The sequence below is a fragment of the Balaenoptera ricei genome, chromosome 2, assembly GCF_028023285.1.
Source record: "Balaenoptera ricei isolate mBalRic1 chromosome 2, mBalRic1.hap2, whole genome shotgun sequence".
NCBI classification, from domain to species: Eukaryota; Metazoa; Chordata; class Mammalia; order Artiodactyla; family Balaenopteridae; genus Balaenoptera; species Balaenoptera ricei.
Genome location: NC_082640.1, coordinates 42,274,349 through 42,297,732, shown reverse-complemented (window position 1 = coordinate 42,297,732; position 23,384 = coordinate 42,274,349). Strand labels below are relative to the sequence as shown.

The 23,384-nt window shown below is 40.6% G+C and overlaps 1 protein-coding gene across 14 annotated transcripts in view; it reads left to right on the top strand.

The window, feature by feature from the left end:
* Positions 1-23,384, top strand: part of AKAP13 (A-kinase anchoring protein 13) — a 344,171-nt gene that overhangs the window by 97,555 nt on the left and 223,232 nt on the right. For all 14 annotated transcript variants that reach the window (XM_059912544.1, XM_059912539.1, XM_059912543.1 and 11 more), the window contains exon 2: positions 134-177. In XM_059912544.1, coding sequence (XP_059768527.1) covers positions 145-177 — 33 coding nt within the window. In that variant the 5' untranslated portion in view covers positions 134-144. The remainder of the gene's footprint in view (positions 1-133; positions 178-23,384) is intronic.

Here is a 23,384-nt window from a genome sequence, read left to right as displayed (position 1 = left end):
GGCATCCAGTAATCTCAGACTTGTGATTGTGCTTTTGTAACCTTGCTTGACATCTAGGACTTTTGGAGGGTTTTAAATTTTTGACGATAACTTTTAATTTTATTCTCATTTATTTCTCCCTTTTCTGTTTCAGTGTCCTGGGTCATGAAACTTAATCCACAACAAGCTCCATTATATGTGAGTAAATCGCAAGATTTCATTTTATACTTATTTTTGCTGTTTAATTCTTATAATAAACTCAAAAAATGCTCTCATGTGATTATCAAAGGAATTTTTAACCATCTACACATGAATTTATTGGCATAATACACTTCAGAAATTGAATTTGATTTAGTAAATGTTAAGTGACTAATAATGCATGATACTGAGCGGAGAACAAATAATGCCCGTAAGACTTGTGAGGTAGACTGATCGGGGTGATAAGATGTGTGTATAAAACAATTGCATTGCCCTGCCAAACGATACTCCGGCTTATTTTTATGTACAGTGCATTTCTGTAAAAGTAGCATGTAGAGCTTCCTACTGCCATGGTCAGTTATACCCTGTGCCACAACTAGGTGGCACTCTTTCATTGGCAAAAGTGCTATTTACTTTAAGAATCTGGGTGAAAGCTGATATATCATCTCCCTAAAGTGAGGGAATTATAAGATGAAATGGATAAATGAATGAATCGAGGCTGGAAAAAGTAAATTCTAGGTGTGTGTGTGTTTTTTTTTTTTAAAAACTGTTGTTAGAGTGAATTATCTGAATCAGACTGGTGAAAAGTGCCTGTTTGGTGAGGAGCTGGCTTAGAGGCATGGATAGTTAGACTTGTGAGAGGCTGGAGGGTTTGGGGTTGGTATGGTCTGGAGACGTGAAAAAAACTTATTTGATGGGACAGGACTTCAGTCAGGTCTTGAAGATGAAGGATCATTTCGTTGGCTGAAAAATCCTCAGAATTTGTTCAAGGCACAGACCAGATGGTAGAGGGATGAGTGGCAGTGAGCATGTTGTTCAGTGAGCGGGGAAGGATGGTAGTGGAAAGTCTGGCCCTGCTGAATTTGTGTTGGCGGTGATGGGAGATAAGTCTGAAGAGGTGGGTGACACTTAGTTGTGAAAGCACACAGGAAGGTGTGCGGAGTTTATTTTGTGACCGCTGAGGAGCTTTTAATGGTGTTTAAACAGGCTGTTCATTTTATGTATTTATTTTTAACCATGCCGTGTTAATAAAAGTCATATACCTTTCTATCATAGAGCAATCATGTGATCATGCTCCATAGTTTATCTCTATGTTAAATGTAACATACAAAGGAAAATATATGTGTTCTTAGAAGATATTTTATGTTCTTATTTTCTCTCCAGACTACTTGGAGACAATTTATTATGTTCACCAGTGGGTTTGCACATGAATTGAATACCTTGGACTTAAGAAAACAACTTTATATTTTGGTTTGTTTTTTAAAGTTCTTTTTTTTTTAATATTTATATTTATTTATTCATTTGGTTGCGCCGGGTCTTAGTTGCGGCAGGTGGGCTTCTTAGTTGTGGCATGAGAACTCTCACTTGTGGCATGCATGTGGGATCTAGTTCCCTGACCAGGGATCTAACCCGGGCATCGGGAGCGTGGAGTCTTTAACCACTGCACCACCGGAGGAGTCTCGAACAACTTTATTGAGATAAAATTCACACACCATAAAATCCACTCATTTATGGTTTTTAGTATATTCACAGTTGTGTAATCTTAACTTCAGAACATTTTTATCACCCCAAAAGAAACTCCGCACCCTTTAGCAGCCACTCGTCAATTCCCCCTCCTCCAGCCCGTGGCACCCACTATCTACTTTCTGTCTTTATGGTTTTACCTGTTCTGGAAATTGCATATAAAGGGAGTCATACAGTACCTGGCCTTTTATGACTGGTTTCTTTCATTTAGCGTCATGTATATAAGGTATATGTTAGAGCAAGTATAAGTACTTTGTTCCTTTTTATTGACAACTAATATTCCATTATATGGACCTACTGCATTTTATTTACCCACTCCTCAGCTTGTGGGCATTTAGGCTGTTTCCACTTTTTGGCTATTATGAATAATGCTGCTGTGAACAGCAATTTTTTTGGTAATCATCCAATTTTATTCTTTCCCGGTTGAATTTTCTTGGGCACCTTTGTTGAAAATCAATTGATTATAAATGTAAGGAATTACTTCTGGACACTCAATTCTGTTCCTTTCATTTAGGTCATCCTTCATTAGGTCAGTTTCTTTCAGCAGTGATTTATATCAGTAGTTTTCAGTGTACATGCCTTTTATTTTTGTGAATTTTATTCCTAAGTATTTTATCCTTTTTGATGCTATTGTGAATGATATTTTCTTAATTTCATTTTTAGGTTGCTCATTGCTAGTGTATAAATACAACTGATTTTTGTGCATTGATCTTTTAATCTGCAACCTTGCTGAACTTGTTTATTAGCTAGTACTTTTTTAGTGGATTCCTTAGGATTTTCTACATCCAAGATGATGAAAATAGTTTTTTTCCTTTCCAATCTTTTTATTTTATTTCTTTTTCTTGCCTAGTTGCCCTGAGTAGAACCTCCAATGCAGAGTTGAGTAAAAGTGGTGAGAGCAGACATCCTTGTCTTGTTTTTGGTATTAAAGGGAAAGCATCCAGTCTTTCACCATTAAGATTAGTATGGGGCTTCCCTGGTGGCTCAGTGGTTGAGAGTCTGCCTGCCAATGCAGGGGGCACGGGTTCGAGCCCTGGTCTGGGAGGATCCCGCATGCCGCGGAGCAGCTGGGCCCGTGAGCTGCAATTGCTGAGCCTGCGTGTCTGGAGCCTGTGCTCCGCAACGGGAGAGGCCGCGATAGTGACAGGCCCATGCACCGTGATGAAGAGTGGCCCCCACTTGCCGCAACTAGAGAGGGCCCTCGCACAGAGATGAAGACCCAACACAGCCATAAATAAATAAATAAATAAATAAATAAAATTAAAAAAATAAAAAAGATTAGTATGATGTTGCTAGCTGTGGGTTTTCATAGATGCCTTTATCAGGTTGAGGAAGTTCCCTTCTGTTCCTAATTTGAGTATTTTTATCATGAAAAAGTGTTGGATTTTGTTGAACGTTTTCTCTGTCTATTGAGATGATTGTGTGGGTTTTTTCTTTCATTCCATTATTGAATTACATTGATTGATTTTTGAATGTTAAACCAACCTTGCATTCCTGGGATTAATCTCATTTGGTCATGGTGTATAGTCCTTTTTGTGTGTTGCTAGATTTGGTTTGCTAGTATTTTGTTGAGGATTTTTGTGTCTATGTATAAAATATATATTCTGTAGTTTTCTTCTGATGTCTCTGTCTGCTTTTGGCCATTGAAAGTGTTTGATCAGGGGGCTGATATAACTACGTAGTTGTGGTAGGCAGAATAATGGTTCCTCAAGTGAGTCTATGTCTTAATCCCCAGAACCTGTGAATGTTTATCTCACATGGCAGAAGGGACTTCACAGATTTCATTAAGCTGAGGATCTTGAAACTGGAGATTATCCTTTAATTATATGGGTAGCCCAGTGTAATCATAAAGATTCCTGTAAGTGAGAGAGGGAGTCAGAGAGATTTGTAGATGCCACACTGCTGGCTTTGAAAAAGGAGGAAGGGTCCATGAGCCAAGGAATGCCACCTCTAGAAGCTGGGAAAAGCAAGGGAACAGTTTTTCCTCAGAGCCTCTAGAAGGAACACAGACATCTTTATTTTAGCCCCGTGAAAGTCATTCAGACCTCTGACCTTCAGAACTGTAAGGTAATAAAATTTGTGTTCTTTTAAGCCTCTGAGTTTGTGGTAATTTGTTGTAACAACAATAGGAAGCTAATACAGTAGTAGTTTGGGAAAATTAATTGGTGGTAGTGTGCTGGGTAATTTAGAAGGAGAGAGTAGAGGCAGAGAGATTAAGTTAGAAGTTTTCTGAGCTTGCCATCATGGAATTTGAGAACTTTAGAGTTAATAGAGACTTCAGATGATATCTGCTTCAACCTCTCTGTTTTAGAGATGAGGAAATGAGTTCTGAAGACACTGTGATAAGGTCACACAGCTCATCGATGATGGTAAATTGTGATTTAAATCTGTATTTTCTGGGCTTAGTCATAGAAACCACTGTAAAGCTTATGAAGCTTAAGAAAGCTTCGTTCTGTTAGGGAAGCAAGGTTCTTAGACATCAGTTCTGGGGAATATACTTAATAAAGTAGTGCTTTATATATGATTTATGTGTTTAATGAAGTTGGGCAGGCTGTACTGGGGAAGACTCTTTTAAATTTCAGATTTCAAGTATGTCGATCAGCAGTAATACTTATTGAGGCAATTGGTTATCCCTTTTTAAAGGGAGACAGTGTACTCCATTTTCAGTGAACTAAGCCAAGTCTCAGGGATTTACACTGTTTGGGTGAAGAAAAGTGTCGCAGTTTCTCCCTTATTCACGGTTTCGCTTTCTGTGGTTTCAGTTACCTGCAGTCACCATGGACTGATAATATTACATGGAAAATTGCAGAAATAAACAATTCATAAATTTTATTTTATTTATTTATTTTTGGCCATGCTATGCAGCATGCAGGATCTTAGTTCCCTGACCAGGGACGAGCCCGTGCCCCCTGCAGTGGAAGCGTGGAGTCTTAAACCACTGGACAGCCAGGGAAGTCCCACAATGCATAAATTTTAAATTGTGCACTGTTCCGAGTAGCATGGTGGAATCTCACACCATCCTGCTCCGTCCTGTAGGGGACATATTTAAATCATCCCTTTGTCCAGTGTGTCCTGCCTGCTAGACACTTAGTATCCGTCTGGGTTATCAGATCACCTGTCACAGTATCTCAGTGCTGTGTTCAACTGACCCTTATTTTACTTAATAATGGCCCCAAAGCGCAAGAATAGTGATGCTGACAATTCAGATATGCCAAAGAGAAGCCATGAAGTGCTTCCTTAAGTGAAAAGGTGAAGGTTCTTGACTTAATAATGAAAGAAAAAAATTCGTTTGCTGAGGTTGCTAAGATCTATGGTAAGAATGAGTCTTCTATCCATGAAATTGTGAGGAAGGAAAAACAGATTCATGCTGGTTTTGCTTTCGCACTTCAAACTGCAAAAGTTACAGGCAGTTTCCCTGGTGATGCAGTGGTTAAGAATCCGCCTGCCAATGCAGGGGACACGGATTCGAGCCCTGGTCCGGGAAGATCCCACATGCCACGGAGCAACTAAGCCCGTGCGCCACAACTACTGAGCCTGTGCTCTAGAGCCCATGAGCCACAACTACTGAGCCCGCGTGCCACAACTACTGAAGCCCACGTGCCTAGAGCCCGTGCTCCGCAACAAGAGAAGCCACTGCAATGAGAAGTTCTTTTGTTAAGATGGAAAAGGCATTAAATTTGTATGATAAGATATTCTGAGAGAGAGGACAGGAGAGACCACATTCACATCACTTTACAGTGTATAATTGTTATTGTTCTATTTTGTTATTAGTTATTGTTGTTCATCTCTTTACTGTGCCTAATTTACAAATTAAACTTTATCACAGGTGTGTGTGTATAGGAAAAAATATATATGGGGTTAGTACTGTCCACGGTTTCAGGCGTCCACTGGGGGTGAATGTACCCCCTGAGGATGGGGGGACTACTGTAACTGTACAAGACAGTCCATTGGTAAGGGGGTCAATTCTCTGCACCTAGAGAAAGAAGTACTAAGCAAAAGAATAGAGCGTGTTGAAGTTTTTCTTTTAGTTTATATTTGAGATATGCTAGGGGTACATGTCATCAACAGAAGAGAGAAAACTGCTAGTTAATAAGGAAAAACACTGGGTCCTGAGAAGAACTTTTACCTGAAAGTTAAGAAAAATAGGCTGGATTCCAAATATTCCAAATAATCATCTTAACCAGTCTTTGAATAAAAATGTGTCCACAATAAGCTGCAATAGTTAAAATGTAAGAAATGTCCCATACTGTACAGGTGGCAGTACTGTTGAGTGTTTAAATGAAGCTATTGTAACGAGTTATTTTTGTGAACTGTTCACAGTGGAGCACGCGGAACCTGGAACTTCGGCTGCCAGCAGTGTGACCTGGCTGTGCCTTGGTCTCCTCGCCTGTCAGCTCTGCGATTCCACAAGTACAGCCTTTGTGTTAGGCAGGCTAGTCACATTACCAGGTCAGGTGCTTCCCTCAGCCTCTACAAAAATGTTGATTACTGCCAGGTGCATGTGTGAGAATCGCAGTTGCAGGACCTTTGGGTGGCAATGGTAAAAACATTGACAGCTTTCGTAGTGTCCCTCTGGGTGGGGAGGGCCTAGGTTGTCTAGTGGCAGTAAAAATGGAGAGGCAGTGGCAGATGCAAGAAATATTTAAGAGAAGCAGTAGGACTACACACTTTATTAGATGTGGGGACTGAAAAAGAATGAATGATAGTTGATTGAGAACTTGAGTGGGAATGACAGCTGATGCCATTGCCAGATGTGGAAAAGAAGGAAGGTGACGATGACTTTGTTCTTTAGACATGTTGAAGGGCATATTGATGTCCTGATTACAGCGGGAGATGTGGGCTTGGAGCTGTGGAGTAAGAAAGTTGGTTTTGAACTAGAGAGAGTTTGAGTCATCTTTAAGAAATTGGTACTTTTGACTCTGAGAATAGATGAGTTCTTTGAGCGGATAAGAGTGGATGGAATTAGGATAATGGACTATGGCAGAGAAGGCAAAGCTGAATCAAGAGAGGAGGAAGGAGTTCGAGAAATCTGGGTTGCATGTGAGTCTTTTGACTTTTTATTCCTGGAGTTCTTAAATTTCAATCACACATTAGTACTGGAAGTGAATTTTGAGCTGGAGCTGGGGAATTCTTTCATTCAGGTGCCTGCTTTGTGCAAACCCCTTTTTGGATGCTGGAAACTTAGCCATGAACAGAATGCAAGGGTCCCTGCTCTTATGGTACTTGTATTATAGTGAGGAGAAGACAGATAATCATAAACGAGAAGACATCAGGAAGAACAGTTTAATGAAAGTAAATAAAACAATAGGATGTGATGTGATTGTGCCTGAGTAGAGGCTGTTTTAGGCTGGGTGGTCGGGGAAGGCCTCTGAGGGGCAGGCCAGTTAAGCTGAGACCTGAATGACCAGAAGGAGCCAGCCACATGCAGATCCTGGCACAGTGTTCTAGCCCAAGGGAACAAGTGCAGAGCTCTAAAGTGAGGGCTAGGCTTGATACGTGTGGGGAACAGAAAAAACGGCTGCTGGGATTCAGAGTGCAGAGGGGGTGGGGTGCGTCCTCTCCTGGATGAGGTTGGAGATTCAGGGAGGAGACAGGGAAAAGCCTGATCTTGAAGCACTTCGCAGACCACTGGGTGAGCTCCCTAGGGCCTGCTTTTCGTCACTTCTGAAGCCCAGCACAGCACCCACCTCTGAGTGTACTCTGAACTTCAGAGCCTTCGGTGGCTGGCTCGGGGTCAGGTCAGGCCTCTTAGGGATATTGGATTAATCCTAATGTGGAGCTGTGGGCCCTGGGCAGACTGGATTCTCAGGCAGTTTAAGTGTAGTATTTTGGACTATCTATCCATCTGAGGAAAAATAGTTTTAGTACTCTGTAGTCATCTTTAAGATCCGTGTTTTAGACGTAAATTGGATTTTCTTGAATGGAGGAACGTTTTAAAGCAGATTTGGCTCTCATTTATTAAAGGACAGTGTAATTAAAACTTTCTGCTTAGTTTTTATATTCTTTCATGGTTGAATTGCTTCTGGGGAGAAAAAAATGTATTTTCAAAACTTGCTCTTAGTCCATTTGTGAACCTGAATGAACGGTGTATGATAGGATTTCATAGTAGTCCTTTCGTTTTCTGGTTTTCCGTGAATGCTTGCCCTACTGGGGTCACAGTCATTTGCATCACCTGTAACCTTTCTGGATGACAACTCCTTAAAAACAAGAGTTCATGTTCATATACTACCTCCTGGTTTAAAACGCACATTTGCATACATTATATCATTTGGTTCTCACAGCAACCTTGTGAGGGTGGAGGAAGCTTCATTCTTACCCTCATAATACTTGAGGAAACAAGAGCTCAAGATGGTTCAGTTAGTATATGCAAAAGTTAGGGCTTTACCTAGAAATGGTGACTCTCAAACCCGTTGTCTTTCTTCTGTATACCAAGCTGACATGCACAGTTGCTGTCCGTCATTGTTACATAAACCACGCAAATCTCATCCCACTTAATGTGATAGAGACTTGCACATATAAAGTCCTTTTTAAAATAAGTAACCCAAGTTTTTAAATTTTTTAAATGTTTTATTTGAAATAAGTTCACATTTATAGAAAAGTTAGAAGAAAGCAACTTCACCTTTACTTACCTTTTATTAACATTTAGGTGTGACCTAAATGTGATTTGCTTATCATTTTCTGTATTACATACATGTTTTGAACTGTTTGAAAGTTGCTTTTCCCAGGCATCATACCCTATTCTCCTTAAATATTTCAGGATAGATTTCTTAAGAACTGGGACATTCTCTTTCAGAAACACAGTACAATTAACAAAAACAGGAATTGTAACATTGATGTAATACTCTTAGGTAATGTAAGTCCATATCCAAATTTCTCGGATCATCCCAGTAATGCCCTTTATAGCATCCTCCTCCCCTCTTCTCCCCAGTTCAGGATTTAATCCAGGATTACACACTGTATTTATTTACAGTCTCTTTAATCTCTTAATCAGGAACAGTTCCTTTGCTTCTCTTTGTCTTTCATGATACCGACATTTTGGAAGAGTATAGGCCAGTTAGCCAGTTATTTTGTAGCACTTTGCTTCTTTTTGACAGAACAACTGCCTTTTAAAAGTTGCTCATTAAAAAATATAAAGATGCTCATTTGTTTCCCAAATTTCATTATTGATTAAGTTTACCTTGTGTGAGTCCTGAATAGTCAGTGATGTCATCTTTGTGATTAAAAGCATTGCTAACAAGGAAATAAATGTGATAACGATGTCTTTATTGTGCATATGTAACTTCCTTACAATTGTTAGGAGATATGTACAGCAACCCTGCAAAGTGTAGCCTAGACTATCTGATTTTATTCCAGAGATGTATTCTGTGAAATAACTAGCCTACCTAGTCATTTAGCGAATTGGAAAGGCATGCTAGACATAGTGCCTATATCTCTTGAGTCCTGAACTATTATCTCTAGCCATTATGGGACTTATGGTCTGAGCCACTTGTTTACAGTAAACAACATGCAGCAAACCACGTGGCTGCTAATAATTTTTATGAACATAGTACATGTACCCTCTGGCTCTAGAGCCGTTCTCACTATCAAGATAAAAGCATAGACTTTTCCAGGGAACTCTGCTTCACTTCGCTGTACAGTAGAAACTAACACAACATTGTAAAACAACCATGCCCCAATGAAAAAAAAAAAGCATAGACTTTTCCCAGAAAGGATAGGGGCTGGGGAATGCTATCAGGTGATAAAAGAAAAAGCCAGGCACAGGAAGCAAAGGTTGGTATTTATAAAACAAAATAGGCCCTACCACCACCCCCACGCACTAAGCACTAGGAGACCTAGCAACCTAGCAACTGGACACTAGCAACAGTAAATAAATCCTCCCCCAGACTAACAGCTGAAGGGGATGAAAGATTTTTAAACTTCTGAAGGAGGAGGATGAAAGGGTCTTTGGGTGCCTCTTATCTCAGGCCTCAGGCTAATTCTAGAAGAAATGTGGCCAGGCCAAACCTGAAGGTCTGTAAGGCACAAGGAGACAATAGGGGTCAAGAATAAGGAGATCCGGATTATTCCAGAGAAAGTCACTTCCTTTCTCCTCTCATCACTTTACTTTTCTGGAGAAAAAGTTGTGATGATGCACCCAAGTGATTGTCCCACAGTCAGCGCTCCGTGTGGGGATGAACTTTGTAGGAGAGGTCAGGACTGGAGAACAATTTGATGAGTCATAGGGATCATTGTATTTTCGGGGTGGTTGAGCTCACTCTGCGGGAAGAGTGAAGAAACTGAGCTACAGAGAGATTGAGGGATTTGCCTGAAGTTTCATAGGGGTTGTGATAGATCTGGTCAGGTAGCAGGATCTGCAAATAATTAGCCCAGCCAGTGTGCAGGAGGCAGTGGTTTGAATTTAAGATTGAGAGTACATACACAGAGAAGTTGTGGTGTAAGTCTGGTGGTAAGTGGGCTAAGTAAGAGGAAAAAAGGTAGCTGTGGGAACGCTGAAGAAGAGAGGAATATTTGAAAAGATAGCATTGAACTCTTTTTCAAAGTAGAACAGGTAAGGATTAGAATGTCTTTTGGGCTGTAGACACATTGGAGAGTAGTTTACAGTTACTAATTGAAATCCCTCTTCAGTAGAAAAAGAGTAAAAATAAAATATGGGTTGTAACTTTGGATGTAGGCAAGTCCAGTAATAGCCATCCTGGTGAATTACTTGGTCAGATACTTATCTTCAGGAGGGTGGGTGGCTTTTTAGCCCTGGACCAGTGAAAGGAAGGGAAGATCAAGGCCCTTGAACAGTAAGTGAGGCATTTCTCTTGTAAAGTGCAGCTCCTGCAGGTCTTTGATGCTTTTCTGTATTAGAATAATGTCCTTACTGGTTGCCAAAGTGTTCCAGTGGGCATTGGGCACTTTATGGTTAATGACACTCCAGAATGGATGGTTGTGACTCTTAACACTGACTCAGAAGGTTTATATTGGACGCTGATGATTCACTAACTAAAATGACCATAAGGACACATTTAAAGAGGAAAAACTTGGGGTTCATTTCTCAGATCCTTCAATTATAAACTTGTTTTTTTTTTTGGTGTCCCCAAGATTTGTGGTCTATTGAACACATCTCTAGGTCTCCTTCAGGAAAACCAAAAGGCATTTTTTTTTTTACCTTACAAACTAAATACTTTTTTAGAAGCAGAGAGATAATGTGAGGTATAAATTCTGTTCTAAGCGTGCTGCAGGGTTATGTATGGGATACTTATTACCTGCCATATGATTGGGATGAAACCCACATTTATTAGATTTTCAAGGGGAAGAGCCATTCTAATTACAAAACAAATGTCCAGAACCCCAACAGATCTGGTTTATTCTGTCCTTTCGCATTTCTCTTTTTCCTGAGCACTGAGTGTTTGCCTATAACTGCTTCTGGGAGGAGGCAGGAACATCCTGACAGTAGAGGAACATCATAGGAAGGTAGATCTTTGGCACTGGATTCCTTTCTTCATTTAAAATGAACAAAGCAATACAATATCCAGTGATTACAACTATTTCTATTAGAATAGGGTCCGTCTCTTAAGGTGATGTTGCTCTGTGTTTTCTCAAGGAAGGGAAAGGTGGCTTAGGGTGCTGCTATTGGTTGAGAACTTCTTCTTGGCAGGGTACCCTGGTGGGCACTTATACACATTCCCTCATTAATCTTCACAAGAGACAAAAGATTTGGTCCGTATTTCCACTTTAGAGCCAGTGAAGTGAGGGTTCCAAGGGGTAACTGACTTGTCTGAGGTTGCAGCTGTGGTGGACCTAGGGTTCAAATCCTGTGAATGATTCCCAAACCCGTTTAAATAAGGGAAATCAGAAGAGCCTTTCCATTTGTCTCACATTTAGATCTTGAGAAAAACTTAGAGTGATTTCCTGCCATCACATTGGATTCTTGTTGACTCTGGACTTCTGTGTCCAGCCTCAGTGAAGAGGACTTTGTGCAGTGGATTAATATGCTGTGTGTGTGCTAATCAGAAGTGGCCTCAGAGCCCAAGCAGTACCAGAAGATGACAGTGCAAGTGGAGATGTGCTCAGAAAGAAGCACGTTTAAAATGAGCAATTAAAACAGTTTATTCTTGCATAAGTATAGTTGGCATAAATAAAGCTGTGAAGGGCTGCAGAATTTAAATTACCCCAGCTTTAATCTTCTCAGTTGCCTCTTTTCAGGGAAGAGGACCTATTTGGTAATAGCAACATTTTATCTCTTCCTGGGAAATGTGTTTCCATAGCAGGAGTTGAACCAATCTGGCTATGCCTCTTGCTTGGCTCTTACTGTGTCACATTTTTCTCTTACAAAGAGAGCTTTATCAGCCTTCTGATCTCTTAAATGAATTACCTACCTTAGCCTTAACAATACATGTCTGATGGGTCAGCTCCAACATTTTGTAGCCTGGAGGCTCTTTCCAGCCAGATCTGAGGACTGTGTTTAAATAATGACAACTTTGTCACTAGTGCCAGAAGAAATAAGGAAGTCAAGTGTTCCTCAATTTAGCTTTTGATGGTTTTACAGAGCAAGAGCTTCAGTTTCCTTCTGTTGGGACTTTTTAATCCATCTCCAGAAACGTGCTTTGAAGTTAACAGATTTTGCATTTGCAGGTAGCATTTTCTTATTTTTCCTTGGCATTTTCAGAGCAAATGAAGATACATAGAGGTCACAGCCTTTTCAGGGTCTGTCTACATGATGCCTTTATGATAACTTGGTGTTTCCCAAGCATCTGGATATGGGGCAGTGGGGCTGGAGTTAAATTTTCCATTTGGTTCTAGTGAAGAGAAGTTTTGCTGTCCAAAGAAGACCAAAATGTAGTGCTCTGTACCCTTAGCTCATTCACCAAGTATTTGTGAAGCACCTGTTAGTGAATGGAGGACCTGGTCTTAGAGGAATAGATTCTTTCACCGGGGCTCAGATGCTTGAAGAGTTTAATGACAGCACAAGCAGTACTTGTTCAGGTGCTTGGATGAGTTATATAGATGGTTACACAGTGACGGTTCATAGCAGAGAGAGGAATGAGATGTTGGCAGAAATGATAGGGAAGCCTTCAGGAAAGATGGGGGCTCTGTTAGCCTGGACAGATTTGGCTGTGGAGAAAGGGAAGCGCAGAGCGAGAGAAGGGAACACAGTCTGTGAAGTAAGGTATGGACATGGTGTTAGCAGTGGTGGTGAGGGATCTGGCTTGACTGGAGAGGACAGTTCACATGGGAGAATACGTGGAGATGAGATTGTATAGATCTACTCTGTTCAGTATAGTAGTCGCTAGCCCCATGTAGCCATTTAACTTAATTTAAACGAAATAAAATTAAAAATTCAGTTCTTCCATTGCAGAGTGCTCAGTTGCCACATGTGGCTGGTGGCTACCATTTTGGACAGTGCGGATATAGAATATTTCCATCATTGCAGAAAATTTTGTTGGCCAGCACTGATGGAATATAGCATTTTACAAGCAGGATAGAGAGCAACTGGAGGTCTTCTGATTAGGCAGATAGTAACATGATGAAAGTACTACCCAAAGAACATTGATGGAGAGGTGTGGGGAGCAGAGGAAGAGCAGTGAGGGGCTATCAAGTGAGTGGGCCTATTCACCGTTACAGCACGCTGAATGGATGTGAGGATGGATAAGCTGTTCGAAGAACAAATGGATTTTGTTTGGTAGAATGACTGAAAGCATCAAAGAGCCACAGATATGAACACCGAGGATTTTACCGTGAGAGGCAGAGGGAGAATGGTGTAGCACCAGTGGGTGAGGGAGGAGCTGCCTTGGCAGTCTGAGGGAGAACAACTGTGTCTTTACAACAGCCTATGGTGGAGGGAGTGGGGTGGGGGGGGTGATGGTGGTGTTGGTAGTGAGGATTAAATGGTGTAAGCATATTTCACAAATGATGGATAGAAACTTTAAATATATAGGTAGTTTTTAAAAGAGACCCATCTCCTTTATTTTGCCAGTGCAAAAGTGTATAAACATATTGTGTGGCTTCCTCTTGCATCTCTGCACATGCACTTGTGTTGACAGCTCTTTCCCTTGTTTGCTTAGAAAGAGGAGGGGAACAACATTTACTGAGTACCTTCCACGTAGGGTGACTTATGTATATTTTCTCCTCAACCTTGTGAGGCCCATATTATAGATGAAGGACAATAGCTAGTAAGAGGTGAAACAGAGGTTTGAACTCAGAACTCTTGCCCTTTCTGTCTAGTCTCTCTAAGTAAGGATGGTTTCACTACCAGTCCCTCAAATTGCTACCACCCTCTCTTAACCTGGGAACTCGAAGCCTGATGCTTATTATCACATTCTACATTTAGAGGTTGGCTTTAGCACTGAATTCCACTTGCCATGCTTTTTCAACTGTAAGATAGAGATCCTATAAACATTGTTTGCTCACTCACAGCAATCATTGGTGTGAAGAGTTACCCGGACTGACTTTCAACTGAATTGTTCTAGAGCACTGGTTTTCAAAGTGTGGTGCCTAACCACCAGTGTGAACATCATTAGAAACTTGTTAAAAATGCAGATTTTCACGCCCAACCCAGATCTGCTGAATCAGAATGCTTGGGGTGGAGCCCTACAAACTATTTTTAAATAAACGCTTCAGATGATTCTGATGCACCCCAGTGTTTAAGCATGAACCAAGTGAACAAAAAGGATAGTTTTAAAAGCCCCTTTCGTATGAATTAAATTGGAGCATCTTGGGTAGATTTAGATCTTCCAACATGGCTGACTGTTAAGTTAACCCATCAGCAGTGGTTGACTGGAGATATATGGGAAATGATATGCATTAAGTAGGATATTGTTTCAAATGGATGGATCTATGGTGGATTCCTGAGTAAATTATTACTAGATTATTGATTCAAAATAACGTCAAGGTGTGCAATATTGAACACAGGGCTGCTTATTTCTTAGCAGGAGGTGGTAGTGATTTTCAATTAAGGGAGTTAATACTTTGCATTATTTTTCACAGTATTTTTATGTCATTTAAGATTTCTCATGATTTCTTCTTTGTGTGGTTGTGAATAATTAAAGCCAGATCTGCTTTATAGTTAGTTAGCAGAGCAGTTCATGATGCAAATGGAACTCATAAGAGCACCTGGGTTTTGGAACGGTGTTGTAAACAGGCTTCTGTAATTGATTTCTGGACGGCATCAATGAATTTTAAAAACTTTGAAGTCAGCACTTGGGAGTTTAGCTATGGACCCTCTGCTGAGTCAGTGGTACTGCAGGGAAACCAGTTACAGCTCTGTGTGTGCTAGCCTTCAGCCAGGTAAAACAGTTTTTGCATCTCTCCCTCTCTCTGAAATACAGTAAACCCTCTCCACCACCCCCACCACACAACAAAGAAAGCTGCTCATCTTTCAGTATGCAGTTCTGTCATTTGTCTCTGTGGAGCCCTTCCTGAACCTTCAGCCTCCTGTGGAATCTATCACTCCTCTCTCCAGGCCCCAGCTACTCTGTACAGACTTTACTATAACACCTCAAGCACTTTAGATGATTGCACTTTTGCTTACATGCCTTTTTTCATTTACTGTGTCCATCTTGAGTACAGAGACTTTATACTTGAGTTGTTGTTTTTATTGCTCTCACTTTAACTTCAGCTTCTGTCACAGTACCTTGCACATAATAGGTTCTCAGTGTTTTTGATTAAATATAATAGACTTACAGCTGTTTGGGAAAGAGCTTTGCTGCATGCATGGATGGTTATAAATGTCTGATTAGTCAAAGATGAGAATTTTTTTTGGCGGGGGGTGGGGGGGTAAAACTTATGACCCTGAAGGGTAGGCCACTCAAGAGATCAAACAACATAGGGGACTTTGTGACCTGGAACCAGTGACAAAGGGTCACTTTGACCCCTGAGATGGGGCCTCTAGGAAAACTTGGGAATGATACTTGATGAAAAACTGAATTTCAACCCAAATAGTTGAATACTTCTGTGTTGTGTATGGGCTCTTTACTTGGAACTCTCTGTGTTTGCTTCTTTCTGTACTGATCTCATTTTATTGGTTTGACAAACCTGTGAATTAGGAGGAATTGTTTTCTTACTTTACAGATAGGGAAACTGAGTAAAATTTATATTTTGAAGTTTTAGTACAGCTATTAAGTATAAAATAAGCTACAAGGATATATTGTACAACACAGGGAATATAGCCAACATTTTATTATAACTGCAAATGGAGTATAACCTTTAAAAATTGTAAATCACTATATTGTACACATGTCACTTGTATAATATTGTACATCAACTATACTTCAGTAAAAAAAATAAAATAAAGTTTTAGTAAGTAAATTATAAGACTAAAGATCTTTATTGCCCTCTTTGGAATTTGCTATGCCATCTGAGATGAAACTGTTAGGTAGATTCACAGAGCCCCCCCCCAGTGAATCTGTAATTCAAAAATCTGAAAATAGCTCCATACAGATAGAACATTAGGAATATATTTATATCAGCAGGGATGTAGAAATCAGATTCTTCTGAGAGGTACACTAATTTATTGATTGATTAGTGAACTGGTGATGTGCATCTTTAGTACTTTTTCTCATTCCTACTCATTTCTCCTCCAGAGATTCTGATTGTTTCCTTTTATGTGGGTCCTTATCTTTAAGTATAGAGAACATCATCTGTACTCTCAGAGATTTGTTTGCTTGTTTATCCTTTTTTAAACCAAAAGAGAGCTATTGGCCCTTGTGCATCCTTGGAGCCCTTCACAAAGCTCTGTGTTTGGATTAACTGCCGACCCCGTGTGATATACAGAGCATCTGGCAGCTAGGATGGAATTTTCAGCTGTCTCTCTTTGTTATGTCCACAGAAGGAAATGTGAGTTTTATCTTACTACTCAGGCAGTGGTACATTCCTTTTTTGGTCCATGGGATCCACCAATCTGATTGTGGACTTATTTTCTGCCATTCCTGTCATCTTCTTGAACTAGTTAAAAGGCCAGGGGTGATCTTAACTTACCCTCATGACTATGAATTCCTCTTGGTCACTTCCTGCATTCTTAAATTCTACTTTGATTAAAGCTTATTAGGTTTTGCCAACATTGTCTGGTTCATCCTATCTTGTGTGGTTAAGGGATCCCAGGCAGCATGATATTAAGGAGCTGCTACTGTGGGTGTTTCTCACAGCCAGTGTCTCTTCTCCACAAATCCTCATTTTCCAGACCTCCATACAATTGGTTCTTTGATCCTTGCCACATGTATGGGTATGATTATAGGTTGTCCATATCTTACTAGGTCTCAGAATTAGAAGTGGGTCTTCTTTATTATGAGACAAAAGTGGGCATTTTAAGAAGTGGTGTGCTGAGATTCCAACTCCAGTCTTCCTGTTGATTATGGGTTTGTGGTCTTTATTTTTCATTTTAAGAAGTGGTGTGTTGAGATTCCAACTCCAGTCTTCCTGTTGATTATGGGGTTGTGGTCTTGATTTTTCATTTGCTGTAATTTATGTATATACAGTAGAAGGCAGCAGAAATGCATATTGTATTAAAATGGTAATCCTAAGAGCCTCCATTTTTAAAAAATTAATTTTTAATTGAAGTATAGTTGATTTACAGTGTTTCAGGTATACATCAAAATGATTTAGTTATACGTATACATACATACGTACATATACACATACATATATATACACACATATACATACTATATATATTCTTTTTCGGATTCTTTTCCATTATAGGTTATTACAAGGTATTGAACATAGTTCCCTGGGCTATACAGTAGGTCCTTGTTGTTTGTTTTATGTATAGTAGTGTGTGTCTGTTAATCCCAAATTCCTGTTTTATCCGTGCCCCTACCTCCCACCCCCTTCCCCTTTGGTAACCACAAGTTTGTTTTCCATGTCTGTGGAGCCTCCATTTATTGAATACCTTCTGGTACTTGCCCACTATGCTATATGTCCTTTCATTTTCTCATTTAATCACGCTAACAACCTCATGAGATAACTATTGTCTTCTGTATGTTAAAAGGTGAGGAAATAGGGCGAGAGAGCTTCAGCCAGTTGCTGAGGTCGTGCATCTAGTAAGGGATAGAGCTGGAGTTCACACTAACCTTTCTTACTTCAGGAGCCGGGCTCCCGATGTCAGTGTACTGCTACTGTGTGTCGGCTCCTCTTACCCTGCATGGTGTGGGAAGAAGTGGGCTGTTGCTGAGGATTTGTAAAATAAAGGTATTGATGGGATTATTGAAGGCAGAAGGAGCCAGTGAAAAGTGGAATTGTTTGGAAAGAAGGGAAACCATTTGGGGACAGACACTAGACCTTCTATGATAACCATTGCAGTGGGGTACAGTGCAGTGCGGGCTACTGGTTCTCAAACTTGAACCTGCATGGGAATCACCTGGAGGACTTGTTAACACACAGATTGCTGGGCCACAGCTCCAGAGCTTCTGATTTACTCCGCTTGGGGCAGAGCTGAGAATTTGCATTTCTAATAAGCTTCCGGGTGATACTTTTGGTTCTGGGACAACACTTGGAGAACCTGTGTAGAGAAAAGTGACTCCTTTGTAGGTGTCAAGTAGATATGGTTTTGTTTTTTTTTTTTTTTTTTAAGATTTATTTATTTTATTGATTGATTGCTATGTTGGGTCTTCATTTCTGTGCTAGGGCTTTCTCTAGTTGCGGCAAGCGGGGGCCACTCCTCATCACAGTGCACGGGCCTCTCACTATCGCGGCCTCTCTTGTTCCGGAGCACAGGCTCCAGACGCGCAGGCTCAGCAGTTGTGGCTCACGGGCCCAGCCGCTCCGCGGCATGTGGGATCTTCCCAGACCAGGGCTCGAACCCGTGTCCCCTGCATTGGCAGGCAGACTCTCAACCACTGCGCCACCAGGGAAGCCCTAGATATGGTTTTAAATTCCTGCTGTAGTACTAACCAGCTGTAGGAGCCTTAGAGTCTTCATTTGTAAAATTCAGCAGGGTAATACCTGTATTACAGGGTTTTTGTGAGGGTTAAATGTGATTTTTAAAATGACAACAATATCTAGCACTTACTGAATACTTACTAAGTACGAGGTTCTTTGAGAAATGCTTCACATACATCGTTTACTCTTCAACCGTTAAATACTGTTGTCCCCACATATAGAGATCCTAGCACATGGGAGTTGCTCAGTTACCACTCCTGCCCTTCCCTGTCCGCATTTAAGAAGGCCAGGAAATGTGTAATGCACCTTAGTTAGATTTTCATAAAGCTAATTTATTTCCTTCTAAAATTTTGACACTTTAAAAGGAAAACTTAAAAAAACAAACAAACAAACAAATTCTGGATATTTATGTGCAATGGTTTTACCAGTAAGGCTGGATAAGAAAAATGTTGCTATCATCTGAAATGGCAGAATATTTCTTCTTACAACTTTATGGTTTTAAAGTATTATGGATCGTTTAATGCCCATATAACTGTTTGTTATCAGTTAGAAAGCTTAACCAGCTTTAAGAAAGCTTTATAATTTACCTTTAAAACTAATCAAGTTTTTAACTCTTTCTCCCTTCCTTTATGGCTGCTTTTCAGAAGGTGTCATAAAGCCAATTTTGCCATCCAGTTGAAATCCTTCACCCATAATTAAATAAAGCCCAAAAATAGTAAAATTTATTACTTTATTTTGCTTTGTTTGAGAAATAATATATTTTACGAGAAGAAAGTATAAAGGAAAGTAAAAACATGGAGATTCTGAAATGGGGGATATTTTTATTTACTTGCGAATGAGTGGGGACATTTATTCTGTGTCTGCTGTATGCTAGATACTTGTTAAAATACTAGTACTTAAGGGGATTAAATAGTAACCCTAATCTGTGTAAGGCAGTTGAAGTGGTGCTGGTTTATAGTGAGCACTTGATGAAAGAGCCGTTATTAAATTATTTCAGGTACTTCAAATATATGGATATCCTAACACAGCTTCTACCCTTGTGGAGTTTACAACCTAGTGGTTCCCCAGAAGGACTCGAGGTGGCTCCTAGAAGTCACACAGGTGGTGACAACTGAAGCTGGTGTTCTGAGTCGTGCGACTTCAAGGCCAGTGAGCTTGCCTCCCAAAGCGATGCCTCCTGTTCTGTATTTGCATCTTCCCTCCTAATCTTGGTGTAGTTGACAGTGTCCCCACTGGCCAGCTTTGAATATCTCTTTTCATGGTCTCACGGTTTGTTGTATCCTGGGCCAGGAATGAGATCTGAGCAGGTGTGGTTCAACTTGACAAGCTGGGTTTCCCTCCTGAGGCATGGCCCGGACACATGCCCGTTGCACAGACAGGGGAGGGATTGGAGAGACCTTGACCTACATGCAGTGAGTGAGGCATAGTGTGTTAGGTCAGGTAAGGAGGCCTTTCCCCTGAGGAAAGAGCCCAGGTGTCTCCTCAGGAAAGCAAGGCAGGGCTTGTTTCATGCTGTCCTCTCTTGGGCCAGTCATCAGTCAGGTGAGAGGAGGATGTGACAGGTAAAGGGAGCAGCATGGCCAGGTAGTGAGTGAGACATGTAGTAAGAGTGGGGCTTCAGCCTCTTGGCGTCCTCCTGGTTTGGTATGATGGTGGTGAGTGTGTGGGGAGAGGCTCCGGGAGGGAGGCCCGGCTGGGGAGGTTAGCAAGGGCCAGGCTGTGGGGGCCTTGTCTGCCGCCGGTGGAAGGGACGCGCTCCCGAGTTAGGATGTTATCCTGCTGACCGTCCGTGAGTTTCAGGGGAGTAACTTGATCAGATCGTATTTAGGAGACTCTTCTATAGCCTCCTACTGTGTGAAGGGCTAGCCTGGAAGCCTGGAGACCCAATTTCATAGATGACTTGAGAGGAAAACCAAGAACAGTGACCAGGGAATATCCAAGGAAGCTAGGTGGATAAGTATGGGAGATGGGTGGAACAGAAGTCAAGCTGATAGATTTTAATTATAGAATGTCCCCCACTTGAATCATCTGCTCTCTGGGAGGGCAGAGAAGGAAGAGAGGAATATTCTGTCAAGAATTAATAAAAATCCTTATGGTCTCTGCATTTTAACCAAATATCTGGTCCTGTTAGCAGAGGGGGACTGTCTCTTTAAGTGTTGACCTAATTGCTCTAGCAGTTCCAGAGAGCCTTGAAACATTTGTGAGAGGGTGAGGCTGCTTTTTAAAGCCACCAGCTAACCCCCTTCAACCAATTTAGCTTTGCTTATTAACAAGAATAGACTGAGAGGCAGGGTTGTACATTGAAACAAAAAGCTCATACTCTTAGAATTCTAAAAAACTCTTATTTTTAAGGAACACTTTCCATTAAGGGGACCATACATTAAATGATTTCCAAACTTTTTGTAATTTTGATTCCTTTTCCAGCTGAAGTTTCAGGATTCTTCCCTGTTACAGAGGATAGTTCCTAAAACCATTCCATGCAGAGCACTCTACAGACTCATTGAGCGCCATCTGCTGGTTTTATTTTAATGGACCAAATAGGTGGTGCTTGGAAATCTTTAAGTATTTGTGTATATCTTAGTGTTGCAAAATTATGAAGCTGGAAGACAATATGAATTTTGATCATAATTAGTAGTATTTAAAATAATAGTTTTTCATTGAGAAGGGGAATGCTTTTTGGCTGGAATATAGACATATTTGATTAAAAATGAAGGCAGGTTATAGGGATTTCACTGACCCATATCTATATCTGGCAAAAGATTAGCCTGGTTGAAATAAAAACTAACTTCAAATGTCAAATAAAATGGTTACTTGTTTTCTAACATTGAAATCAACCAAAATCTGCTTATATGGAATGAATTTAGTTTATGCCCCAAATTAATGAATTTCACAGTTGACTCTGTTCATGTTACTTGAGGTGCTTTGAGACGTCTTTCAAGGAAAGCGTTATGAAAAGGGCTTTGCTGGCCAGTCTGGAGGGGAGTGGAAGAGTATCTGAATATTTTTCCACTTAAGAGAGAGATGGGTAAAGTCCCTAGGGTAAAAAAACAGGGACGATGCTGTTTTGTTCTCTTCTCGTCACTGGCCCTTTTGAGGCTTAGCTATATTTTACGTGACTGTTTAAGGACCACGGAGCTAAAAATTTGGCATAGCCAGAGCGTTAGATTTACGGTCTTTTAATTTCTCATGTTGTCATCTTAAGTGTTTAAATGGGTTGAGGAGAGAGACGCAGATTGTTCACAGGAAGAAGGTCCAGTTAGGAATTCATTCATTCATTCATTCATCCAACATTTATTGAGCACTTAAAACAACCAGCTATACTTTTAGGACATGCTATTGCATTGAGTAAAGCAAATGTGCTCCCTGACCTCATGAAGCTTACATAATAGTTGGGAGGAGAAGACGGAATCAGGGCAATATGTAAATAAATATATACTCTTAGAATTTTATGTATATGATATGTATGTAAAATATACACTGAGTGTGTATATATAAACTCATGTACACACATAAACGTAAATATATGCGTCAGAGAGTAAAAATTGCTATGGGGAAAAAACACAGAGCGAGCTAAGGAGAGTTGGGGCGGGGGAGTTCCATATTTCATTTAGGATGGTCAGGGAAGACCTCACTGATAAGGGGACATTTGAAGAATAATCATTAATGTTACATAAAAGTTGTTTATGATTTTCTTATTTGATCTTTCAACAACGTGTAGAAAGTACACGGGGGAAGTAATGTTGTTAAGCCTTCCATGGCTCCCCTTGCACTAGTATAAAGGCCAGAGTCCTTGGCATTTCTTTGTGAACTCGTCTCCTGCTTATTGTTCTCTGTGCTCAAGCCATAGCATGTTACTCCTCAAATGGGCCATGGTTGTTCAAAGCATGTAGGCGTGGACTAGGCAGACAAAGGATGAAGTCTTTCCAAGGAGAGGGAACGACAGTGATTCTTTTAAAATGTGAATCAGATTATGTCACTCTTTTTAGAACCTTCCAGTGGCTTAGCATCACACTCGGGGAAAAAATCCAAACTCCATCCTCATCTCCTATCCAGTGTTATTCACTTGCTCTTCCAGACTGACCTTTGTTTTGTATACATGCCAAGTTTATACTTGTCTTCCAGTTGCTGTTCTCTCGGCCTCGAACACTTGTAACTTGCTTCTTCATTCAGGTTTCTGCTCAAATGTGACTTAGCCTGTAGTAGCCTTTCCTGACCAGCCTACCTGAAGCAGTCTCTCACGCCCACTTCAGACACACCTTAATCCCTTACGCTGTCTTATTCTTTGTAATAGAACTTTCCCCCTGATGTTATTTTTTGTAATTTGGTTGTCTTACCTGCTAAAACATAAGCTCTGTGAGGCCAGAAACCTTGTCTCTTTCATGTTTATTCCCTAATTCTTAACAGTGTTTGACACATGTTTGATGATCAATAAATATTGTAATGAATAAACCCATTTTGCCGACAAACAAAATGAGTTTCAAGTGGTTATTTATCAGGTCTATAAAACAACCAGCTATACTTAGCTATTAAGTGATTCTGACCTTACTCCCGTGCCAGCGTTTTTTCCTACTTCACTACCCTTTGTGGTGGCAGATACTCTGTTAGTGAGTAACATGTTACATTGAAGAAATAGTGGATGCTAAATAATATTGATTTGTGTATGTGTGGGCACATTTGTGCGCGCGCTCTCTCTCTCTCTCTCTCTCTCTCTCTCACTCTCACTCTCTCACTCTCTCACTCTCACTCTCTCACACACACACACACACCCCGTGTATGTGTGCTAGTGCTTTGTGATGGTGTTAGTTGCCCAGAAAATGGAAGCC